Source organism: Hypanus sabinus, chromosome 9 (assembly GCF_030144855.1).
Source record: "Hypanus sabinus isolate sHypSab1 chromosome 9, sHypSab1.hap1, whole genome shotgun sequence".
NCBI classification, from domain to species: domain Eukaryota; kingdom Metazoa; phylum Chordata; class Chondrichthyes; order Myliobatiformes; family Dasyatidae; genus Hypanus; species Hypanus sabinus.
In genome coordinates this window covers 84546607-84572546 of record NC_082714.1, presented here as the reverse complement: position 1 = coordinate 84572546, position 25940 = coordinate 84546607, and the positions used below count along the sequence as shown (strand labels likewise).

The 25940-nt window shown below is 53.5% G+C and overlaps 1 protein-coding gene across 1 annotated transcript in view; it reads left to right on the top strand.

Annotated features, from left to right (window-relative positions):
* LOC132399543 (DC-STAMP domain-containing protein 2-like) overlaps positions 1–25940 on the top strand; it is a 65939-nt gene that overhangs the window by 1496 nt on the left and 38503 nt on the right. Inside the window, exons 2-3 of the mRNA XM_059980022.1 lie at positions 8320–8477; positions 18452–18616. Of these exons, the coding sequence (XP_059836005.1) occupies positions 8320–8477; positions 18452–18616 (323 nt within the window). The remainder of the gene's footprint in view (positions 1–8319; positions 8478–18451; positions 18617–25940) is intronic.

Genomic DNA, 25940 nt, shown 5'->3' with positions numbered 1-25940 from the left:
ACCTCCTACTTGCATCCCTGAATGGGACTGTGGGTATTGATGAGAGACGGCTCAAGTTGTGCGGACACGGCTCCCGGAGAAGATTGCGGGGTCTGGGCCCGACCAGCAGCTCGGCCTGAGTCGGTCCACACAACTGAGCCGCACCGACAGTCACTGAGGTAGGGGAAGGGTCGGCCAGGACCCCGCCCTCCGCCTGAGGAGGGGATTCCCGGCCTGAGGCGACCATGTTCCAGACTCTCAGTAGGTCCTGATAGAAACCGGGCAGACTCCGCAAAGCAGCACGGCTGACAACCGCCGGTGGTAGCCGCATGTCTTCGTGAAGACAGCAGCCCCTCCAGAGGAAGAAAGTCGTCAACACGTGCCACCTGGGAGGGTGCTCGGTGTACAGGAATCTCTGCAGAGTCCTGAGGCGGAGAGCCGCCAGTCGCGTTCGGACGCACACCAGCGACTGTCCGCCCTCTCCCACTGGGAGACTCAAGACCGCTGCAGAGACCCAGTGTTTCCTGTTGCCCCAGAAGAAGTCCACTAACTTCCTCTGCAGTCTTGCAACAAACGGGGCAGGAGGGGCCAAGGTGACCATCCGATACCACAACATGGAGGCCACCTGCTGGTTTATGACCACCACCCTGCCTCGATAGGAAAGCACCCTGAGAAGGCCTGACCAGCGCCCCAGCCGGGCCATGACTTTTGTCTCCAGGTCCTGCCAGTTCGCCAGCCAGGTCTCCCCAGAAGGACTCGGGTAGACTCCCAGATAGAGGAGACGCCTAGTACTCCACTCAAAAGCTCTCATCTCCTCCGGTAGGGAGTCCACCTGCCACTGACCCACTAAGAGTCCGGAACATTCCGCCCAGTTGATCCTAGCGGAGGATGCCGCCGAGAAAACGTCTTGGCACTCGCGCATCCTCTGCAGGTCATTGGGATCTGTCAGCATGAGGAGTACATCATCGGCGTAGGCCGAGAGGACGACCTCCATGTCCGGTTCACGCAGAACCAGACCTGTCAGCCTTCGCCGTAGGAGGCTCAGGAATGGCTCGACACAGATCGCATACAATTGACCGGACATGGGGCATCCCTGACGTACTCCTCTCCTGAAGGGAATGGGCGCTGCCAGTGATCCATTGACCTTAACAAGGCACTCTGCGGCAGAGTAGAGGAGCCGAACTCGGGCCACAAAGTGTGGTCCGAGCCCAAAAGCCTGCAGAGTGCCCACCAGGAAACTGTGGTCTACCCGGTCAAACGCCTTCTCCTGGTCAAGAGAAAGAAACGCTGCCAGGGACCCAGTCTCCTGGTGCAGGTGGATCAGGTCCCGTACTAGGTGGACATTGTCCTGGATGGAGCTGCCCGGGACCGTGTAGGATTGGTCAGGATGAATCACCTGTCTCAGTACTGAACCAAGACGGTTGGCCATTGCCCGGGCGAAGATCTTGTAGTCCGCGCACAAGAGGGAGACCGGGCGCCAGTTCTTTAGCAGACGAAGGTCTCCCTTCTTGGGCAGCAGGACCACGACAGCTCTCCACCATGAGAGGGGCAATTCCCCGGTGTCTAGGCTCTCCCCTAGAACAAGGCTGTAATCGACCCCCAGGACATCCCAAAAAGCCTGATAAAACTCCACACTCAGACCATCTAAGCCAGGGGATTTACCCCTCTGGAGTTGCCGAAGGGCAGTAGACAGCTCCTCCCCAGTCAGGGAGGCGTCCAGACATGCTGCGTCCTCTGGGCTGACCTTTGGCAAATCTCCCCAGACCTCACTGCACGCCCCCGCATTTGACGGATCCGGTGAGAATAAGGACCGATAGAAAGTGCGGACTTCTTCGATAATTTCGTCAGGATCCGTGATGGAGGAGCCATCAGCAGCCAGTAGCTCCACCAGCTGCTTTTGGACTCCCCGCCACTTCTCCAACGAGTAGAAGGGTGAGCCGCGGTCCAAATCTTGCAGCATTTGGATCCGCGACCTCACATACGCACCACGGGACTGCTGAAGCTCCAGATTCCTGAGTGCGTCCTTCTTCTCCTGGTATTCCTGCCACGTTTGATGGTCTCCACCGGTCGAACCAAGACGGGACTCTAGGTCAAGCAACGCTCTCTCAAGCCACTCAATCTCAGAGTCCCGCCTCTTTGTCGACCCCCTAGTGTACTCCCGACATAAAAACCGGACGTGGGCCTTGCCCACATCCCACCACAGCCGTAGGGAGCCAAACTCTCTCCGTCTCCCTCTCCAGGCTGCCCAGAACGCTCGGAATGAATCCCGGAATCGGCTGTCCTCCAGCAGCCGGTTGTTAAAGTGCCAATACCCAGACCCCACCCGAGGGTGCAGAGGAGTAAATTCCATTCACACAAGGTGATGATCCGAGCACGACACTGGCCGCATGGAGGACGCCGACACGCGGGAGACATAAGCCCGAGAGATATACAGGCGGTCTATCCGGGAACCCCCCTCTAGATCTTCTGGAGAAGGCACTAGAGTCGGGGTGAAGATTCCGCCAGCTGTCCACCAAGTCAAAGGAGCCGACTAGCTCCTTTAACCTTTTCGCCGATGCTGGGTCGCGTTGGAGGCCCGAGCGGTCCTCCACCTCGAGGGTACAGTTGAAGTCTCCCCCGAGGACGACGCAGTCCCCCGGGTCGATGGAACTCAGCAAGGTGGACAGCTGACAGAATAGGCGCGTCTGCATCACCCCGCGCCTCGGAGCGTACACGTTGATAAAATGTAACGGTACTCCATCCAGGTGCACAGCCAGGTGGAGCAGACGGCCGGGCACAACATCTTGGACTCCTACGATTTCTGGCCGGAAGGTTGGGGCCAACAGGATCGCCACCCCACTAGAGTTGGAGCTAAGGTGACTCATGTAGACCCCGCCCTGCCACTCCAGGAGCCAAGCGGACTCGTCCCCCGGGGTGGTATGGGTTTCCTGCAGGAAACTCACCGCATATCTCCCATCCCTGAGGACTGAGAGATTGTTATACCTGCGGAGAGAGCCCCTGCTACCGTTCACATTGAGACTAGCTATGGTAAGCTTCATGTCGGGAGCACACTAGGCCTCAGCACCAGTCCCCTTCCCACTGAGAGCGATGGCGCCCTCAGCCGCACTCTCCCGAAGAAAACCAAGAATTTCCTTTGCTTTCCGGGCCCGACTGCTACCATCGCTACCCTGTGACCCACCATCTCCCGAAGGAGTGAGGCTGCTTTTCATCCTGATGTCCCGCACCAGGTCATCCAGGAAGGATTTCAGCTGCCGTCTGTCATTCCCTGACACAGCATTCCTCTTCCCCTTCCCCTTCCGTCTGAGGATGACCCTCAGGGACTTCACCAGCCTCGGCATGCTAGGCCAGCGAAGCGAGGCTGGTTTAGGCCAATGCTTTGCACCCACGGAGGAGTGAATAAACTCTCTGAGCTCCTCCACAGGTATCAATGGGGATTTCTCTGGAGGGGTGAGGATGTCCATTGTCTCGCTATCAAATGAATCCCCCTCCAACCCCTCACTGCAGACAGATCCCCCACCGTCCTCCTCATGTGGTGTATAAGGTGGCTGCCCCTGTAACCTACACTGCACAGTGGGTACCTCCACCATACCTTCCCGCTCCACCATCGCAGCAGTCTTACCCACAGTTGCGGCGATGGAGGGAAAATCCCAAGGGACTCCCCGCAGGCCATTAGTTGATGGGGTCGGCATGCAGGTTGCATCACCCTCCCCAGGAGACAGGCATGAAGGGGACCCCAGCAGCTCTGGTCCAATGGATTCACTGGCAGCCTGATGCTGACTGTGAGAGAGCCTGGTCTCCTCTCCACCTGTACTACTTAATATATTTGCCTCCAGGGAGGCGCTGACTGCTAAGTCCTGGGTGGAGGGCTCCAGGTCTGTTTTAGTTGTGCAAACAGGCCCAGCACTAGCTTCCTGCACAACCACACCACCCACCCCAGGAGTGGTGTCCACATCTGGGGATTCAGGGTTAGACACAACTCCCACCCAGATCCCCACCCCTTTCTGGGACTCCCCCTCATCTGCATTCTCTGCCCTCTTGGGGGAACAATCTCCTCTTCAAGCCGGAGGAGCATACAGGTGCGGAATTCACCGATGGAGCGGTACTCTCCGCTCCTATCGCCCCTTCCAACCGTACGCTTCCCCGAGCCTCCCTCTCCACCTCAGGGCAAATGGGCGTGAGCTCTGCGGTCTCGGGGGCCGACTTCTTCACGTGTTTCGACTTCTTCCTCGCTTTCTTGCCCCGCCCGGACTCCACCCCGTCCCTCGCCTGAACCTCCCCACACGTAGCCCCAGGATCACCCGCCTGAACCACAGGGGTAGGAGCAGACGTAGGAATAGGGGCAGGGTTAGAGACAGGGTCAGGGGCAGGAGCAGGGGTCGGCACAGGTGTTGGAGCAGGGATGGGATCAGGGGCAGAGGTAACTGGGGCACTGGTTCCCGAAGTGGACTCCCTGGGTTTTCGGGTGCTAGGACAGTCCCTCCGAAAGTGCCCCACCTCCCCGCACGCATGGCACCGTGGGCGCTCAGAGCTCCAATACACCTGATAATCTACCCCCTCGTGCCGGACAGTAAACCGGCCCTCAACTTCATCCTCCCGTTCCAGTTTCATGAATACCTGTCGCCGGAAAGAGATTACGGTCCGGAGGGTGCGCCTCCTGAATTTGTGCCTGATGGCAGTTATCTCTGACCGTACTTGCCCCAAGCGGGCCAATGCGGGAAGCAGGTCCTCGTTGGGGATGAAAGGCTGTACGTGACCGAGGACGATGCGTTGTGTGGGAGCTGTCACTAGCTCCATCTGTAAAAAGATGTTCTCCATCGTGATCCCTCTACTGAGGGCCCGATGCACCAACTCATCATTCCTCAGGTAAAACACCTCCTTCCCGAACTCCTTCTCAGCGGCCAAAACACCATCTCTCCCCAACAAGTCCTCCATGGCCTCCGCGCACTTTTCCAGGGTAGTTCCAGTTCGCAAAATACATTGCACCCCGCGTTCAACTTTCACCGTCCGAAACAGGGCGTTGTCCGAGGCTGGAGAGGCAGCCGCCTTTGCATAACTCCCCGCAGGCCTGCGACTCCCTATAGACTGGTCCGGCATGTTACTTGTGTGTCCGAATCGAGAATGATACGGTGGTGCTGGTGATAAAGTCCTGGAGCGAGTGGAGTAACTGGCGGGAAAAGTTTGTACTCGACGGTACCTTGCTGGCCCAATGCCAGAAATTCCAACGCCAGGAAAGGCTCCGTTAGTCCTGTAGAAACTTCCAGGCCGTGAGAGGTCGAGACGTCTCAAACGATGGTTCGGCTCCAACACCGACCGAGAATCCCGACGATAGAGATGGAAGGAGGTTGCCCCGATGTCAGTGGGGACAAACAACGCCGTTTGCCTCCGGTTTTTGGAGCGAAACTGCTTCACGGCGAGTTGCCAGCCGCCACAGCAGAGTGCTACGCAGTTCGAGGCCGTAAACGAACCCCGTCCAAACTGGCAGAAAAACTCCAAACGAAGCTTCCACTCTAAACCAGCCGCTCACTTAGAAGTTCAAGGGACGTTGGAAACCAATTTCCAAGCCATTCAAGACCTTCATAAAGTAGTTTTTCCCCGATTACTCCCAGCGCAATCAGAACAGCTCCATTCTGTGTCTGACCCCGGGAGTGTGTGATGGGACGGTGTGGAGGGAGTTTCACTCTGTGTCTGACCCCGGGAGTGTGTGATGGGACAGTGTGGAGGGAGTTTCACTCTGTGTCTGACCCCGGGCGTGTGTGATGGGACGGTGTGGTGGAAGTTTCACTCTGTGTCTGACCCCGGGAGTGTGTGATGGGACGGTGTGGAGGGAGTTTCACTCTGTGTCTGACCCGGGAGTGTGTGATGGGACGGTGTGGAGGGAGTTTCACTCTGTGTCTGACCCCGGGAGTGTGTGATGGGACGGTGTAGAGGGAGTTTCACTCTGTGTCTGACCCCGGGAGTGTGTGATGGGACAGTGTGGAGGGAGTTTCACTCTGTGTCTGACCCCGGGAGTGTGTGATGGGACAGTGTGGAGGGAGTTTCACTCTGTGTCTGACCCCGGGAGTGTGTGATGGGACGGTGTGGAGGGAGTTTCACTCTGTGTCTGACCCCGGGAGTGTGTGATGGGACGGTGTGGAGGGAGTTTCACTCTGTGTCTGACCCCGGGAGTGTGTGATGGGACAGAACGGTGTGGAGGGAGTTTCACTCTCTGTCTGACCCCGGGAGTGTGTGATGGGACGGTGTAGAGGGAGTTTCATTCTGTGTCTGACCCCGGGAGTGTGTGATGGGACGGTGTAGAGGGAGTTTCACTCTGTGCCTGACCCCGGGAGTGTGTGAGGGGACAGTGTAGAGGGAGTTTCACTCTGTGTCTGACCCTGGGAGAGTGTGATGGGACGGTGCGGAGGGAGTTTCACTCTGTGTCTGATCCCGGGAGTGTGTGATGGGACGGTGTAGAGGGAGTTTCACTCTGTGTCTGACCCCGGGAGTGTGTGATGGGACGGTGTGGAGGGAGTTTCACTCTGTATCTGACCCCGGGAGTGTGTGATGGGACGGTGTGGAGGGAGTTACACTCTGTGTCTGACCCCGGGAGTGTGTGATGGGACGGTGTGGAGGGAGTTTCACTCTGTGTCTGACCCCGGGAGTTTGTGATGGGACGATGTAGAGGGAGCTTCACTCTGTGACTGACCCCGGGAGTTTGTGATGGGATGGTGTAGAGGGAGTTTCACTCTGTGTCTGACCCCGGGAGTTTGTGATGGGATGGTGTAGAGGGAGTTTCACTCTGTGTCTGACCCCGGGAGTGTGTGATGGGACGATGTAGAGGGAGTTTCACTCTGTGTCTGACCCCGGGAGTGTGTGATGTGACGGTGTGGAGGGAGTTTCACTCTGTGTCTCACCCCGGGAGTGTGTGATGTGACGGTGTGGAGGGAGTTTCACTCTGTGTCTGACCCCGGGAGTTTGTGATGGGACGGTGTAGAGGGAGTTTCACTCTGTGTCTGACCCCGGGAGTGTGTGATGGGACGATGTAGAGGGAGTTTCACTCTGTGTCTGACCCCGGGAGTTTGTGATGGGACAGTGTAGAGGGAGCTTCACTGTGCCATGGGATTGTCTTGGGGAGGAGTGGTGAACCCCTGGCACATGTGCAAAACTTTTCATTGCCACACAAACCCCACCCATAATAAAAAGATACATTGTGATTATCCGTAATCCCTAATGAAGCTGCAAATTATTTCTTCAGAACCCAGCAGTGAGATCTTTTCACAAGGAAGGTCTGACGCTGGCTTAGCCCCAGTTGAACGGTTGTGAGAGCACGTGACGTTGGAGGACAAGTTCGAAACCCTTGCAGACCTGGTGTACCCATCAGTACTTGGATAACTATTTTTTTAAGTTATTTATTTTACGGTCTCTGTTTTATTAACAGTTAAACAATGAATTCAGGCAAAGAAGCAACAGGATTCATCCTTAAAAAAAAGTCCATAATTATTGTCACAAATTCATTTACCAATGACAATTTCTGTTCAAAAATTTTTGTCAGAGGTTATCACCAGCTTAAGCACACACGGTCAAAAAGCAGACATGGCCCGGGATTGATCAGTCTAACCCTTCCGTCCTAACGCAGCCTATGATTCTGCTTTTCTTGCGCCTATCTACAAGTCTATTAAATGTCCCTATCTGCCTTTATCACCACTCCTGGCAGCGCATTCCAGGCTCCCACCTCTCTCTCTGTGAAAAAATAAACCACACCAATAAACTTCGACACCTCCTCCCTCGAATGTTCCTCTGCTCACTGCAAACAGCTGTCCCTCCTGGCCTGCGAGAACGGCGCTGGCTGTCCACTCCGTTTCTGCCTCCTATCACCCTCTCTCGCTCGCTCGGCCTCCCATCGCCATTGGCAGAGGGGAGGCTGGTTTTCACCGGCTGCTGAGCCCCGCTCTTTCAGCTCTCCGGCAGAGCCGTTACCGTCCAGGTCGCGGTGGACCCGGATAAGGAGCCTGCTGTGGTGCATCTGCAAAAATTGTTGAGAGTCATCGCTGCAGTTCCTGAGCCTCCAGAGGAGGTAGAGGTGCCGATGGGTTCCCTCGGCGTGGTGTCGATGTGGCTGGACCAATACAGGTTGTTGGTGATACTGACAACAAGGAACTCGAGGCTGTCAATAAAGTCCACCTCGGCATTCAGTGGAGAAGGGAGAGATCCCACTAAATCTCTTGGCTGAAAACCAGGAATTGTGGAGACATTGGGTCGTTGGATAGGTTTAGACCGAATCCCGTGTGCAGGAGTATTGCAGGACTGGACGTATGGAATGATAGTGCACCGATACCCACTGCCATTTCATCTGCTCCAACCCAGGTCGCTGTTGTATCGGAAGAACTACCTGTTCAGGGACGACTTCGACAACTATTACATCACCAGACAGTTCCTGCAAGTCGACGTCATGCGCGCCAAGACTGGGAAGGACACTGTCCTGCCCCTCAGTTACCAGGAAGCCTGCCGATACATCTGGCCCTGTGAGTAGTTCCAAGTCACCGGGCAGATTATGTGTAAATTACAGCAGGCAAGCAAGCAATTCAGCGCCGACACTGTGGAGGGAGTTTCACTCTGTGTCTGACCCCGGGAGTGTGTGATGGGACAGTGTAGAGGGAGTTTCACTCTGTGTCTGACCCCGGGAGTGTGTGATGGGACGGTGTGGAGGGAGCTTCACTCTGTGTCTGACCCCGGCAGTGTGTGATGGGACACTGTGGAGGGAGTTTCACTCTGTGTCTGACCCCGGGAGTGTGTGATGGGACGGTGTGGAGGGAGTTTCACTCTGTGTCTGACCCCGGGAGTGTGTGATGGGACAGTGTGGAGGGAGCTTCACTCTGTGTCTGACCCCAGGAGTGTGTGATGGGTCAGTGTGGAGGGAGTTTCACTCGGTGTCTGACCCTGGGAGTGTGTGATGGGACGGTGTAGAGGGAGTTTCACTCTGTGTCTGACCCCGGGAGTGTGTGATGGGACAGTGTAGAGGGAGTTTCACTCTGTGTCTGACCCCGGCAGTGTGTGATGGGACGGTGTGGAGGAGCTTCACTCTGTGTCTGACCCCGGGAGTGTGTGATGGGACAGTGTAGAGGGAGTTTCACTCTGTGTCTGACCCCGGGAGTGTGTGATGGTACAGTGTAGAGGGAGTGTCACTCTGTGTCTGACCCTGGGAGTGTGTGATGGGACGGTGTGGAGGGAGATTCATTCTGTCTGACCCCGGGAGTGTGTGATGGTACAGTGTAGAGGGAGTGTCACTCTGTGTCTGATCCTGGGAGTGTGTGATGGGACAGTGTGGAGGGAGATTCATTCTGTCTGACCCCTTTTTTTTTATTACAAAATCCTTTATTACAAATTTCGGTGCTATACAATATATACAAAACAGTGACAAACACAATTACTGCACTACAAATAGACAATAGACATTACACCAGAATGTTGCCATCCCTATCCACGATGGCATTTACACCCCACGGAGCCCAACGGTCTCGAAACTCCTCCAAGGCCGCTGTGGACTGCGCGTGTTCCTTTTCAATAGTTACCCGGGCACGAACATACCCCCTAAACATTGCCAGGCAGTCTGCCCGGGGAGATCCTCCCACCACCCGTTTCCAAGACCCACGGATGGCGGATTTCGCCAGCCCCAGGAGCAAGTTGACTAGGACATCCTCGGGAGTGTGTGATGGGACGGTGTGGAGGGAGTTTCACTATGTGTCTGACCCCGGGAGTGTGTGATGGGACGGTGTAGAGGGAGCTTCACTCTGTGTCTGACCCCGGGAGTGTGTGATGGGACGGTGTAGAGGGAGCTTCACTCGGTGTCTGACCCCGGGAGTGTGTGATGGGACGGTGTGGGGGGAGTTTCACTCTGTGTCTGACCCCGGGAGTGTGTGATGGGACAGTGTGGAGGGAGTTTCACTCTGTGTCTGACCCCGGGAGTGTGTGATGGGACGGTGTGGAGGGAGTTTCATTCTGTCTGACCCCGGGAGTGTGTGATGGGACGGTGTGGAGGGAGTTTCACTCTGTGTCTGACCCTGGGAGTGTGTGATGGGACAGTGTGGAGGGAGATTCATTCTGTCTGACCCCGGGAGTGTGTGATGGTACAGTGTAGAGGGAGTTTCACTCTGTGTCTGACCCTGGGAGAGTGGGATGGGACGGAGTGGAGGGAGTTTCACTCTGTGTCTGACCCTGGGAGTGTGTGATGGGACAGTGTGGAGGGAGTTTCACTATGTGTCTGACCCCGGGAGTGTGTGATGGGACGGTGTGGAGGGAGTTTCACTCTGTGTCTGACCCTGGGAGTGTGTGATGGGACAGTGTGGAGGGAGATCCATTCTGTCTGATCCCTTTTTTTTATTACAAAATCCTTTATTACAAATTTCGGTGCTATACAATATATACAAAACAGTGGCAAACACAATTACTGCACTACAAATAGACAACAGACATTACACCAGAATGTTGCCATCCCTATCTACAATGGCATTTACACCCCGCGGAGCCCAACGGTCTCGAAACTCCTCCAAGGCCGCTGTGGACTACGCGTGTTCCTTTTCAATAGTTACCCGGGCACGAACATACCCCCTAAACATTGCCAGGCAGTCTGCCCGGGGAGATCCTCCCGCCACCTGTTTCCAAGACCCACGGATGGCGGATTTCGCCAGCCCCAGGAGCAAGTTGACTAGGACATCCTCGGGAGTGTGTGATGGGACGGTGTGGAGGGAGTTTCACTCTGTGTCTGACCCCGGGAGTGTGTGATGGGACAGTGTGGAGGGAGTTTCACTCTGTGTCTGACCCCGGGAGTGTGTGATGGGACAGTGTGGAGGGAGTTTCACTCTGTGTCTGACCCTGGGAGTGTGTGATGGGACGGTGTGGAGGGAGTTTCACTCTGTGTCTGACCCTGGGAGTGTGTGATGGGACGGTGTGGAGGGAGTTTCACTCTGTGTCTGACCCTGGGAGTGTGTGATGGGACAGTGTGGAGGGAGATTCATTCTGTCTGACCCCGGGAGTGTGTGATGGGACAATGTGGAGGGAGATTCATTCTGTCTGACCCCGGGAGTGTGTGATGGTACAGTGTAGAGGGAGTTTCACTCTGTGTCTGACCCTGGGAGAGTGTGATGGGACGGAGTGGAGGGAGTTTCACTCTGTGTCTGACCCTGGGAGTGTGTGATGGGACAGTGTGGAGGGAGTTTCACTCTGTGTCTGATCCCGGGAGTGTGTGATGGGACCACGTAGAGGGAGTTTCACTCTGTGTCTGACCCTGGGAGTGTGTGATGGGACAGTGTGGAGGGAGATTCATTCTGTCTGACCCCTTTTTTATTTATTACAAAATCCTTTATTACAAATTTCGGTGCTATACAATATATACAAAACAGTGGCAAACACAATTACTGCACTACAAATAGACAATAGACATTACACCAGAATGTTGCCATCCCTATCCACGATGGCATTTACACCCCGCGGAGCCCAACGGTCTCGAAACTCCTCCAAGGCCGCTGTGGACTACGCGTGTTCCTTTTCAATAGTTACCCGGGCACGAACATACTCCCTAAACATTGCCAGGCAGTCTGCCCGGGGAGATCCTCCCGCGACCTGTTTCCAAGACCCACGGATGGCGGATTTCGCCAGCCCCAGGAGCAAGTTGACTAGGACATCCTCGGGAGGGTGTGATGGGACAGTGTAGAGGGCGATTCACTCTGTGTCTGACCCCGGGGGTGTGTGATGGGACAGTGTAGAGGGAGTTTCACTCTGTGTCTGACCCCGGGAGTGTGTGATGGGACGGTGTAGAGGGAGCTTCACTCTGTGTCTGACCCCGGGAGTGTGTGATGGGACGGTGTGGAGGGAGTTTCACTCTGTGTCTGACCCCGGGAGTGTGTGATGGGACGGTGTAGAGGGAGCTTCACTCTGTGTCTGACCCCGGGAGTGTGTGATGGGACGGTGTGGAGGGAGTTTCACTCTGTGTCTGACCCCGGGAGTGTGTGATGGGACAGTGTGGAGGGAGTTTCACTCTGTGTCTGACCATGGGAGTGTGTGATGGGACGGTGTGGAGGGAGTTTCACTCTGTGTCTGACCCTGGGAGTGTGTGATGGGACAGTGTGGAGGGAGATCCATTCTGTCTGATCCCTTTTTTTTTATTACAAAATCCTTTATTACAAATTTCGGTGCTATACAATATATACAAAACAGTGGCAAACACAATTACTGCACTACAAATAGACAACAGACATTACACCAGAATGTTGCCATCCCTATCTACAATGGCATTTACACCCCGCGGAGCCCAACGGTCTCGAAACTCCTCCAAGGCCGCTGTGGACTACGCGTGTTCCTTTTCAATAGTTACCCGGGCACGAACATACCCCCTAAACATTGCCAGGCAGTCTGCCCGGGGAGATCCTCCCGCCACCTGTTTCCAAGACCCACGGATGGCGGATTTCGCCAGCCCCAGGAGCAAGTTGACTAGGACATCCTCGGGAGTGTGTGATGGGACGGTGTGGAGGGAGTTTCACTCTGTGTCTGACCCCGGGAGTGTGTGATGGGACAGTGTGGAAGGAGTTTCACTCTGTGTCTGATCCCGGGAGTGTGTGATGGGACAACGTAGAGGGAGATTAACTCTGTGTCTGATCCCGGGAGTGTGTGATAGGACAATGTGGAGGGAGATTCATTCTGTCTGACCCCGGGAGTGTGTGATGGTACAGTGTAGAGGGAGTTTCACTCTGTGTCTGACCCTGGGAGTGTGTGATGGGACGGTGTGGAGGGAGTTTCACTCTGTGTCTGACCCTGGGAGTGTGTGATGGGACAGTGTAGAGGGAGTTTCACTCTGTGTCTGACCCTGGGAGAGTGTGATGGGACGGAGTGTTGGGAGTTTCACTCTGTGTCTGACCCTGGGAGTGTGTGATGGGACAGTGTGGAGGGAGTTTCACTCTGTGTCTGATCCCGGGAGTGTGTGATGGGACCACGTAGAGGGAGTTTCACTCTGTGTCTGACCCTGGGAGTGTGTGATGGGATAGTGTGGAGGGAGATTCATTCTGTCTGACCCCTTTTTTATTTATTACAAAATCCTTTATTACAAATTTCGGTGCTATACAATATATACAAAACAGTGGCAAACACAATTACTGCACTACAAATAGACAATAGACATTACACCAGAATGTTGCCATCCCTATCCACGATGGCATTTACACCCCGCGGAGCCCAACGGTCTCGAAACTCCTCCAAGGCCGCTGTGGACTACGCGTGTCCCTTTTCAATAGTTACCCGGGCACGAACATACCCACTAAACATTGCCAGGCAGTCTGCCCGGGGAGATCCTCCCGCCACCTGTTTCCAAGACCCACGGATGGCGGATTTCGCCAGCCCCAGGAGCAAGTTGACTAGGACATCCTCGGGAGTGTGTGATGGGACAGTGTAGAGGGCGATTCACTCTGTGTCTGACCCCGGGAGTGTGTGATGGGACAGTGTGGAGGGAGTTTCACTCTGTGTCTGACCCCGGGAGTGTGTGATGGGACGGTGTGGAGGGAGATTCATTCTGTCTGACCCCGGGAGTGTGTGATGGTACAGTGTAGAGGGAGTTTCACTCTGTGTCTGACCCTGGGAGTGTGTGATGGGACGGTGTGCAGGGAGTTTCACTCTGTGTCTGACCCTGGGAGTGTGTGATGGGACAGTGTGGAGGGAGATTCATTCTGTCTGACCCCGGGAGTGTGTGATGGGACAATGTGGAGGGAGATTCATTCTGTCTGACCCCGGGAGTGTGTGATGGTACAGTGTAGAGGGAGTTTCACTCCGTGTCTGACCCTGGGAGAGTGTGATGGGACAGTGTGGAGGGAGTTTCACTCTGTGTCTGATCCCGGGAGTGTGTGATGGGACCACGTAGAGGGAGTTTCACTCTGTGTCTGACCCTGGGAGTGTGTGATGGGACAGTGTGGAGGGAGATTCATTCTGTCTGACCCCTTTTTTATTTATTACAAAATCCTTTATTACAAATTTCGGTGCTATACAATATATACAAAACAGTGGCAAACACAATTACTGCACTACAAATAGACAATAGACATTACACCAGAATGTTGCCATCCCTATCCACGATGGCATTTACACCCCGCGGAGCCCAACGGTCTCGAAACTCCTCCAAGGCCGCTGTGGACTACGCGTGTTCCTTTTCAATAGTTACCCGGGCACGAACATACCCCCTAAACATTGCCAGGCAGTCTGCCCGGGGAGATCCTCCCGCCACCTGTTTCCAAGACCCACGGATGGCGGATTTCGCCAGCCCCAGGAGCAAGTTGACTAGGACATCCTCGGGAGTGTGTGATGGGACAGTGTAGAGGGAGCTTCACTCTGTGTCTGACCCCGGGAGTGTGTGATGGGACGGTGTGGAGGGAGTTTCACTCTGTGTCTGACCCCGGGAGTGTGTGATGGGACAGTGTGGAGGGAGTTTCACTCTGTGTCTGACCCTGGGAGTGTGTGATGGGACGGTGTGGAGGGAGTTTCACTCTGTGTCTGACCCCGGGAGTGTGTGATGGGACAGTGTGGAGTGAGTTTCACTCTGTGTCTGACCCCAGGAGTGTGTGATGGGACGGTGTGGAGGGAGTTTCACTCTGTGTCTGACCCCGGGAGTGTGTGATGGGACAATGTAGAGGGAGTTTCACTCTGTGTCTGACCCCGGGAGTGTGTGATGGGACGGTGTGGAGGGAGATTCACTCTGTGTCTGACCCCGGGAGTGTGTGATGGGACGGTGTGGAGGGAGTTTCACTCTGTGTCTGACCCCGAGAGTGTGTGATGGGACGGTGTGGAGGGAGCTTCACTCTGTGTCTGACCCCGGGAGTGTGTGATGGGACGGTGTAGAGTGAGTTTCACTCTGTGTCTGATCCCGGGAGTGTGTGATGGGACGGTGTGGAGGGAGTTTCATTCTGTGTCTGACCCCGGGAGTGTGTGATGGGCCAGTGTGGAGGGAGATTCATTCTGTCTGACCCCGGGAGTGTGTGATGGGACAATGTGGAGGGAGATTCATTCTGTCTGACCCCGGGAGTGTGTGATGGTACAGTGTAGAGGGAGTTTCACTCCGTGTCTGACCCTGGGAGAGTGTGATGGGACAGTGTGGAGGGAGTTTCACTCTGTGTCTGATCCCGGGAGTGTGTGATGGGACCACGTAGAGGGAGTTTCACTCTGTGTCTGACCCTGGGAGTGTGTGATGGGACAGTGTGGAGGGAGATTCATTCTGTCTGACCCCTTTTTTATTTATTACAAAATCCTTTATTACAAATTTCGGTGCTATACAATATATACAAAACAGTGGCAAACACAATTACTGCACTACAAATAGACAATAGACATTACACCAGAATGTTGCCATCCCTATCCACGATGGCATTTACACCCCGCGGAGCCCAACGGTCTCGAAACTCCTCCAAGGCCGCTGTGGACTACGCGTGTTCCTTTTCAATAGTTACCCGGGCACGAACATACCCCCTAAACATTGCCAGGCAGTCTGCCCGGGGAGATCCTCCCGCCACCTGTTTCCAAGACCCACGGATGGCGGATTTCGCCAGCCCCAGGAGCAAGTTGACTAGGACATCCTCGGGAGGGTGTGATGGGACAGTGTAGAGGGAGCTTCACTCTGTGTCTGACCCCGGGAGTGTGTGATGGGACGGTGTGGAGGGAGTTTCACTCTGTGTCTGACCCCGGGAGTGTGTGATGGGACAGTGTGGAGGGAGTTTCACTCTGTGTCTGACCCTGGGAGTGTGTGATGGGACGGTGTGGAGGGAGTTTCACTCTGTGTCTGACCCCGGGAGTGTGTGATGGGACAGTGTGGAGTGAGTTTCACTCTGTGTCTGACCCCAGGAGTGTGTGATGGGACGGTGTGGAGGGAGTTTCACTCTGTGTCTGACCCCGGGAGTGTGTGATGGGACAATGTAGAGGGAGTTTCACTCTGTGTCTGACCCCGGGAGTGTGTGATGGGACGGTGTGGAGGGAGATTCACTCTGTGTCTGACCCCGGGAGTGTGTGATGGGACGGTGTGGAGGGAGTTTCACTCTGTGTCTGACCCCGAGAGTGTGTGATGGGACGGTGTGGAGGGAGCTTCACTCTGTGTCTGACCCCGGGAGTGTGTGATGGGACGGTGTAGAGTGAGTTTCACTCTGTGTCTGATCCCGGGAGTGTGTGATGGGACGGTGTGGAGGGAGTTTCATTCTGTGTCTGACCCCGGGAGTGTGTGATGGGACAGTGTAGAGGGAGTTTCACTCTGTGTCTGACCCCGGGAGTGTGTGAATGGACGGTGTGGAGGGAGTTTCACTCTGTGTCTGACCCCGGGAGTGTGTGATGGGATGGTGTGGAGGGAGCTTCACTCTGTGTCTGACCCCGGGAGTGTGTGATGGGACGGTGTGGAGGGAGCTTCACTCTGTGTCTGACCCCGGGAGTGTGTGATGGTACAGTGTAGAGGGAGTTTCACTCTGTGTCTGACCCTGGGAGTGTGTGATGGGACGGTGCGGAGGGAGTTTCACTCTGTGTCTGACCCCGGGAGTGTGTGATGGGACGGTGCGGTGGGAGGTTCACTCTGTGTCTGACCCTGGGAGTGTGTGATGGGACGGTGTGGAGGGAGTTTCACTCTGTGTCTGACCCCGAGAGTGTGTGATGGGACGGTGTGGAGGGAGCTTCACTCTGTGTCTGACCCCGGGAGTGTGTGATGGGACGGTGTAGAGGGAGTTTCACTCTGTGTCTGACCCCGGGAGTGTGTGATGGGACGGTGTGGAGGGAGCTTCACTCTGTGTCTGACCCCGAGAGTGTGTGATGGGACAGTGTGGAGGGAGTTGCATTCTGTGTCTGACCCCGGGAGTGTGTGATGGGACAGTGTAGAGGGAGTTACACTCTGTGTCTGACCCCGGGAGTGTGTGAATGGACGGTGTGGAGGGAGTTTCACTCTGTGTCTGACCCCGGGAGTGTGTGATGGGATGGTGTGGAGGGAGCTTCACTCTGTGTCTGACCCCGGGAGTGTGTGATGGGACGGTGTGGAGGGAGCTTCACTCTGTGTCTGACCCCGGGAGTGTTTGATGGTACAGTGTAGAGGGAGTTTCACTCTGTGTCTGACCCTGGGAGTGTGTGATGGGACGGTGCGGAGGGAGTTTCACTCTGTGTCTGACCCCGGGAGTGTGTGATGGGACGGTGTGGAGGGAGTTTCACTCTGTGTCTGACCCCGAGAGTGTGTGATGGGACGGTGTGGAGGGAGCTTCACTCTGTGTCTGACCCCGGGAGTGTGTGATGGGACGGTGTAGAGCGAGTTTCACTCTGTGTCTGACCCCGGGAGTGTGTGATGGGACGGTGTGGAGGGAGCTTCACTCTGTGTCTGACCCCGAGAGTGTGTGATGGGACAGTGTGGAGGGAGTTTCATTCTGTGTCTGACCCCGGGAGTGTGTGATGGGACAGTGTAGAGGGAGTTTCACTCTGTGTCTGACCCCGGGAGTGTGTGAATGGACGGTGTGGAGGGAGTTTCACTCTGTGTCTGACCCCGGGAGTGTGTGATGGGATGGTGTGGAGGGAGCTTCACTCTGTGTCTGACCCCGGGAGTGTGTGATGGGACGGTGCGGTGGGAGTTTCACTCTGTGTCTGACCCTGGGAGTGTGTGATGGGACAGTGTAGAGGGAGCTTCACTCTGTGTCTGAACCCGGGAGTGTGTGATGGGACAGTGTGGAGGGTGTTTCACTCTGTGTCTGACCCCGGGAGTGTGTGATGGGACGGTGTGGAGGGAGTTTCACTCTGTGTCTGACCCCGGGAGTGTGTGATGGGACGGTGTGGAGGGAGTTTCACTCTGTGTCTGACCCCGGGAGTGTGTGATGGGACAGTGTGGAGGGAGGTTCACTCTGTGTCTGACCCCGGGAGTGTGTGATGGGACCGAGTGGAGGGAGTTTCACTCTGTGTCTGATCCCGGGAGTGTGTGATAGGACGGTGTAGAGGGAGCTTCACTCTGTGTCTGACCCCGGGAGTGTGTGATGGGACGGTGTGGAGGGAGTTTCACTCTGTGTCTGACCCCGGGAGTGTGTGATGGGACGGTGTGGAGGGAGTTTCACTCTGTGTCTGACCCCGGGAGTGTGTGATGGGACAGTGTGGAGGGAGGTTCACTCTGTGTCTGACCCCTGGAGTGTGTGATGGGACCGTGTGGAGGGAGTTTCACTCTGTGTCTGATCCCGGGAGTGTGTGATAGGACGGTGTAGAGGGAGCTTCACTCTGTGTCTGACCCCAGGAGTGTGTGATGGGGCGGTGTGGAGGGAGATTCACTCTGTGTCTGACCCCGGGAGTGTGTGATGGGATGGTGTGGAGGGAGTTTCACTCTGTGTCTGACCCCGAGAGTGTGTGATGGGACGGTGTGGAGGGAGTTTCACTCTGTGTCTGTCTCCGGGAGAGTGTGACAGGTCAGTGTGGGAAGCTGAGAGGACACGATCAGGGAGGACCTGGCTGACTCTTCCTCCACCTGTATTAGGCTCCTTCTACATGACCTTGTCCGAGAGGAAGCAATACGTCCTTAGCTTGGTCAGGCTCCTGCGTCATTCTCTGGCCGTCCTCGTTCTCATCCTCCTGGATTACAGCATCTACTGGGTGTTGGACATGGTCAGTTACCACCTGCGGGCAGAGATCATCGCACGATGTGAGTCCATTGTTGCCGACTGAGTTGGTCACCTGAGTGGGCTGGAGCGGGAACGCAGACGGGGACGGGTACTGTGGCGGGGATTTCGATGGGCTGGCAGGTAGAGAGGAGCCACTGCCTCGTGAGCTCCAGACGTGCAAGTTGGATCCCATTCTTTGGCACTCTGTGTGTATTTTGTACGATATTCCTGTCACCCTTGGGGACAATAGACAATAGGCAATAGGTGCAGAAGTAGACCATTCGGCCCTTCGAGCCTACACCTCCATTTTGAGATCATGGCTGATGAACTTCTATCAATTCCCGGTTCCTGCCTTGTCCCCATATCCCTTGATTCCCCTATCCGTAAGATACCTATCTAGCTTCTTCTTGAAATCATCCAGAGAATTGGCCTCCACTACCTTCCGAGGCAGTGCATTCCAGACCCCCACAACTCTCTGGGAGAAGAAGTTTTTCCTTAACTCTGTCCTAAATGACCTACTCCTTATTCTCAAACCATGCCCTCTGGTACTGGACTCTCCCAGCATCTGGAACATATTTCCTGCCTCTATCTTGCCCAATCCCTTAATAATCTTACGTTTCAATCAGATCCCCTCTAAATCTCCTTAATTCCAGTGTGTACAAGCCCAGTCTCTCTAACCTCTCTGCATAAGACAGTCCAGACATCCCAGGAATTAACCTCGTGAATCTACGCTGCACTTCCTCTATAGCCAGGATGTCCTTCCTTAACCCTGGAGACCAAAACTGTACACAATACTCCAGGTGTGGTCTCACCAGGGCTCTGTACAAATGCAAGAGGATTTCCTTGCTCTTGTACTCAATTCCCTTTGTAATAAAGGCCAACATTCCATTAGCCTTCTTCACTGCCTGCTGCACTTGCTCATTCACCTTCAGTGACAGATGAACAAGGACTCCTAGATCTCTTTGTATTTCTCCCTTACCTAACACTACACCATTCAGATAATAATCTGCCTTCCTGTTCTTGCTCCCAAAGTGGATAACCTCACACTTATTCACATTAAACGTCATCTGCTCCTGTCCCCTCCCACATCCCAGTGACGTGCAGAGTCGGCAGATTAATTGCCCCCCTCTGGTGTGTGTGTGTGAGATAGAATTTGGGAGGTGTCAGGTCAAACGTGGGGAGAATGAAAGAGGGGTGGATGTCAATGTGTGGTTGATACACAGCACATGGTTGATGGGCTGAAGGGCCCATTTCTCTGCTGTGTGTTTCTTCTGGGTGCATTCCCACCCCTCTCCCTCTCACCCCCACCAACAGCTCCCTCCTCGCCGCCCCTCCCGGAGTGCAGCCCGCCCCCTCTCACCAAACCTCCCTTGAGTGCCCACTGGGAAAGCAGCCTCTGTGATGAGTTCAGTGCTGGAGTGGGGTTTAAACCGATAACATCCAGCTCAGTGATCCAGCCTCTGACTGTCCACCAGGGACGTGAGCCAGGATTCTGGGCTGCGACTGTGGTCTCATCTTCGGAATGTCAAACAGGCAGGAAGGACATATAACACAGGAGCAGGTTTGGCCATTTGGCCCACCTAGATTACTGTGGCATTCATTTATGGTTGATTTATTATCCCTCTCAACCCCACTCTCCTGCTTCCTCCATGTAACCTTTGACATGCTTGCCAATTAAATACCTGTCAGCCTCTGCTTTAAGTGTACCCAGTGACTTGACTTCCACAGCCGTCTGTGGCACCGAATTCCACAGATTCACTCCTCTGGCTAATAAAAAAAAAATCCTCCTCATCTCTCTTCTAAAGGGATGTACAGTCGGCCCTCCTTATCTGAGAGGGATTAGTTCCGGGACCCCTCACGGATACACAATAATGCGGATGCTCAAGTCCCTTATTTAACCTGTATCAGTGCGGTGGACTTTAGGACCCGGCGGTGGAGCTCTGAATCCGCAGTGTTTCTGTTCACAAAAATAGTCACGATCACGATTGAAAATAAAGTGGAAATAATAAAGTGATTGAAAAGAGGTGAAACGCCATCGGTCATTGGAAATGTGTTAGGCTACAGTCGGTCAACGATCGGAACAATTTTAAAGGATAAAGTGAAAAAGGTCCTGCCCTGATGAAAGCTACAATTATTACTAAGCAATGCAGTGGTTTAATTATCGAAATACATACATTTCTTAAGTGTTTTATAAACATAGAAAGGTAAAATATATACTATTTTCTAAGACAAACGTTTGACTAACTGATGCTAAATAATACTGGATGTAGCTGTTCCAACTTACTTAGTAAGAGAACTCATGATTTTTTTAGATGCTGATCCACGATAACCCACGCACATCCCCCCGTATACTTTACATCATCTCTACATTACTTATAATACCTAATACAATGTAAATGCTATGTAAATAGTTGTTATACTGCATTGTTTAGGGAATAATGACAAGAAAAAAAAGCCTGTACATGCTCGAGCAATGAGTGCTGGAAGAGCTCTTCCGGGTTTTCGCGATTGGCAGCTGGTTGAATTCGCGCATGCGGACTCATGGAGAAGGAGTGCCGACTGTACACTGAGGCTGACATCCCTGGTCCTAGACTCCCCCACTGTAGGAAACATCCATTCTATACAGGCCTTTCAATAGTTTCCAATTGGATTCCCCCTCTTGTAAACTCCAGTAAGCACAGGCCCAGAGCCAACAAACACTCCTCATGTGTTAACCCAATAAACGTGAATGCCCTGTTTGTTGGAGTCATGGTCCTGAGATCTTGTACAGTTTCCAGCTCCCTTCAGTTCCACTGGATTTACGGACAGAGTATCCTGTCGCTGTGTAACTGAATGGTAAACCACAGTGGATCTCAGGCTGCTTATTAGGGTAACATCCAAACACCCACTGGGTCTCCTACCATCAAAGACCCAAGGGTATTAGTTTTAGTGATAGTAAATGTGCTTACGACTGTCACACACACCAAGATACAGTGAAAGACTCCATACCAGAGGATGGTTCAGTCGTCTGTTAACACTGGGATAGAAGCTGCCCTGGCCCTAATACATGCTTTCAGGCTTTGTGCCTTCTGCCTGATGGAAGGGAGGGGAAGAGGGAATGCCCAGGGTGGGGAGGGGTTTTTGATTCAGCTGGCTGCTTTACCGAGGCAGCAGGAAGTGCAGAGTCGACGGAGGGGAGGATGGTTCCCACGATGGATTGAGATACAGTGAAAACCTTTCGTTTTACCATAAGGCACAGGAGCAGAATTGGGCCGTTCAGCCCACTGAGTCTGCTCTGCCATTTGGTCATGGGCTGATCCATTTCCCTCTCAACCCCAATCTCCTGCTTTCTCCCCGTAATATTTCACACCCTGACTTATCAACTTCTGCCTTAAATACACTCAATGACCTAGCCTGTGGCAAAGAATTTCACAGATTGACCACCCTCAGACTGAAGGAACTACTCTTCGTCGCCGTTCTAAATGGACGTCCTTCTGGTCCCAGTGTCCCACACTTTGGGGAACATCCACTCTATCTCGGCCTTTCAACATTCGACAGGTTCCCCCCACCCCCACCATTCTTCTAAGTTCCAGGTCCACGGCCATCAAATGCTCATTGGTAAGCCTTTCAATCCTGGAATTATTTTTGTCAACCTCCTTTGAATCCTCTCCAATGTCAGCACATTCTTTCATAGATAAGAGGCCCAAACCTGCTCACAATAGTCACCAGTGCCTTCTAAAGCCTCAGCATTACATCCTTCATTTTCTGTTCTGGTCCTCTCAAAATAAGTGCTAACATTGGATTTGCCTTCCTCATCACCGACTCAGCCTGCAAATTAACCTTTAGGGAATCCTGCACGAGGACTTCCAAGTCCCTTTGCACTTCAGGTTATTGAATTTTCTCCCCGTTTTGCTCGTTCTCCAAATCCTAGTCGTTCTGCAGACTCCCTGCTTCGTCAACAGTAACTTCTCCTCCACCTTCCCCTTCTTCGCTTGGCCATGAAATCATAGACACACAACGTGAAAAAGAAGCTGTCCCAACATCTAGTGGTGCAGAACACCACTAGAGTCCAGTAGCCTATCAGATAAAACTCCCTTTATCCCCACTCTTTGCCTCCTGCCAGTCAGCAATGCTCCATCCATGCTAGTACCTTTCCTGTAAAACCACCAGCGCTCACCTTGCTAAGCAGCTTCATGTGTGGCACTTTGTCAAATGCCTTTTGAAAATCCAAGTACACAACGTCTACCAATTCTCCTTTGTCTATCCTGCCTGATATTTAAGATCATAAGACCATAAGACATAGGAGCAGAAGTAGGTCATTCAGCCCATTAAGTCTGCTCTGCCATTCAATCATGGCTGACCCAATTCTTCCAGTCATCCCCACTCCCCTGCCTTCTCCCCATACCCTTTGATGCCCTGGTTATTAAAGAACCTATCTATCTCTGCCTTACATGCACCCAATGACTTGGCCTCCACAGCCCCTCATGGCAACAAATTCCACAGATTTACCACCCTCTGACTAAAGTAATTTCTTCGCATCTCTGTTCTAAATGGACATCCTTCAATCCTGAAGTCATGCCCTCTTGTCCTAGACTCCCCTACCATGGGAAATAACTTTGCCATATCTAATCTGTTCAAGCCTTTTAATATTCAGAATGTTTCTATGAGATCCCCCTCATTCTCCTGAACTCCAGGGAATACAGCTCAAGAGCTGCCAGACATTTCTCATACGGTAACCCTTTCATTCCTGGAATCATTATTGTGAATCTTCTCTGAACTCTCTCCAATGTCAGTATATCCTTTCTAAACGAAGGAGCCCAAAACTGCACACAATACTCCAAGTGTGGTCTTACGAGTGACTTATAGAGCCTCAACATCACATCCCTGCTCTTATATTCTGTACCTCTACAAATGAATGCCAACATTGCATTCACCTTCTTCACCACCGACTCAACCTGGAGGTTAACCTTTAGGGTATCCTGCACAAGGATACCAAGTCCCTTTGCCTCTCTGCATTTTGAATTCTCCCTCCATCTAAATAATAATCTGCCCATTTATTTCTTCCACCAAAGTGCATGGCCATACACTTTCCAACATGGTATTTCATTTGCCCTTTTCATGTTCTTTTTCCAAATCCCATTGTGATCTGTAACCGACATGCTAGCTACCGTTCAGAAGCCTGTATATAACAGTTTTTTAAATGCAGTTCCTTAACTCTACCACAATGATTCTACTTCTCCCAGTCCTATGTCTCCTCTTTCTAATGATTTGATTTCATTTATTACCAACAGAACCACCATTCCCTCTGCCTGACTGCCTGTCCTTTTGATACACTCTTGGATGCTAAACTCCCAGCTTTGATCTTCTTTCAGCCATGACACAGTGATATCTCACAACATCATACCTGTCAATCTCTAACTGCAGTACAAAGTCATCTTCCTTATTCCATGTACTGCGTGCATTGAAATATAACATCTTCAGTCCCATATCTGTCACCCTTTGTCTCACTACAACTTCCGAATGACTGCAGTTTTGCCTAATCATCTGCCTAACCTTCCTGACAGTGTCACTACACACGGCCTCTGCTTGTATACCAACTGCCCCATCCTCGGCCCTATCACTTCAGTTTCCCATTCCCCTGCCATATCAGTTTAATCCCCCCCCCCCGCCCCGAACAACTCTACCAACCCTCCTTCAAGGATATTGGTCCCCCTCAGGTTCAGGTGTAACCTGTCCATTTCATACAGGTCCTACCTTCGCCAGAAGAGATCTCAAAGATCTAAAAATCTGAAACTCTGCCCCTGCACCAGTTCCTCAACCATTCATCTGCCAAATCTTACTCTCCCTGGCACGTGGCACAGGCAGCAATCCAGAGATTACTACCCTGGAGGACCTGCTTTTCAGTTTTCCACCCAGCCCCCTAAATCCTCTCTTCAGGACCTCCTCCCTTTTCCTACCTATGTCATTGATGCCGATATGTACCAAGATTCCCCCCCCCTTAGAATACCATGGGCCTAACCAAGATGTCCCTGACCCTGGCATCTAGGAGGCAATCTACCATCCGGGTATCTCTAGCATGTCCACAAAACCTCCTGTCCACCACCCTAACTATGGAATCCCCTGTCACTACTTCAATCCTCTCCCCACCTTACCTTCTGAGCAACTTGGTGCCGGAGACCCAATCACGGTGGCTTCCTTCTGATTGGTTGCCCACCCCCCAAACAGTATCCGAAGCGATATACTGTACTTACAGTTGAGGGGAATGGCCACAGGCTCCCTCTCCTGACAGCTAGCCAGACAGATCATCCCGTACAGCAGTACATCGAGGTAGTAAAGAGGGAACCGGAATGAAGAACAGAGAGTCACAGTTACAGAGAGAGGGCAGTGCAGAGGCCACAACAAGGTAGACTGGGAGATCAAGCATGCATCTTTCTGTGTGTGAGAAGTCTAGTCAGGAGTCTGACAACAGTGGGGAAGAAGCTGTCCTTGAGTCCGCTTTTCTATCTTCAACCTGACAGGAGGGGGAGGACAATAAAATGGGAGGGGTCCTTATCGGATTATGGGAGCATTACGGTGCACGGAGTTCAACCTGAAACGTCCACTGTCCATTCCCCCCACCCCCACAGACGCTGCCTGACCTGCTGAGTTCTTTGTTGCTCCAGATTGTGGTTCCTGCCAGCTCCTGCGTGCTCGCGGCCAAGGGTAGTACCGTAGTCCACCCTCTTCCTCTGCAGGTGTGCACAGAGCCTCATGGGGCATGAGGGTTAAACAGGAGGGTGCTGGGAGTACTCTGCAGGTCGGGCAGCCTCTGCGGTGAGGGAAATATGCTCAACAGGGTGATTGGATCTGCTCAGCAAGCTGAGGCCTCCTCCGTAGATTGTTCAGTCTTGGTCTAACCCTAGTGGGGGTAGAGTATGTGGGCTTCCTCTACACTCCTCCCCTGTTTCTGTGACCCACCCCTGCATCCTCTACAGCCCTATACCCCTCCCCATCTCTGTAACCCCCTCCCACTCATCCATAGTTTCCACCCTCTCCCAATTCCCATCTCTGTAGCAGCCATGCCTTCAGCTGCCTGGACTCCCTCCTTGGCCCTCTCCGCCTCTTCTGTCCCCTCCTTCACCCCTCCCTCTCCCACTGTGTCTCCAGCTTCTGTCAGAATCCCTCCTGGTCTCTGTAAACCCTTCCATCCCCTACACCACTCCCTGTCTCTGTGACCCCCTCCATCACCTACTGCCCTGCCCATCTCTGTGACCCCCCCCTTCATCCCCTGCACTCCTCCCCATCTCTGACCTCCACCTACCGCCCTACCCATCTCTGTGACCCCCCATCCCCTAAACCCCTCTCCATCTCCATAATCCCCTCCCTCCCCATCCACAATATCCATCT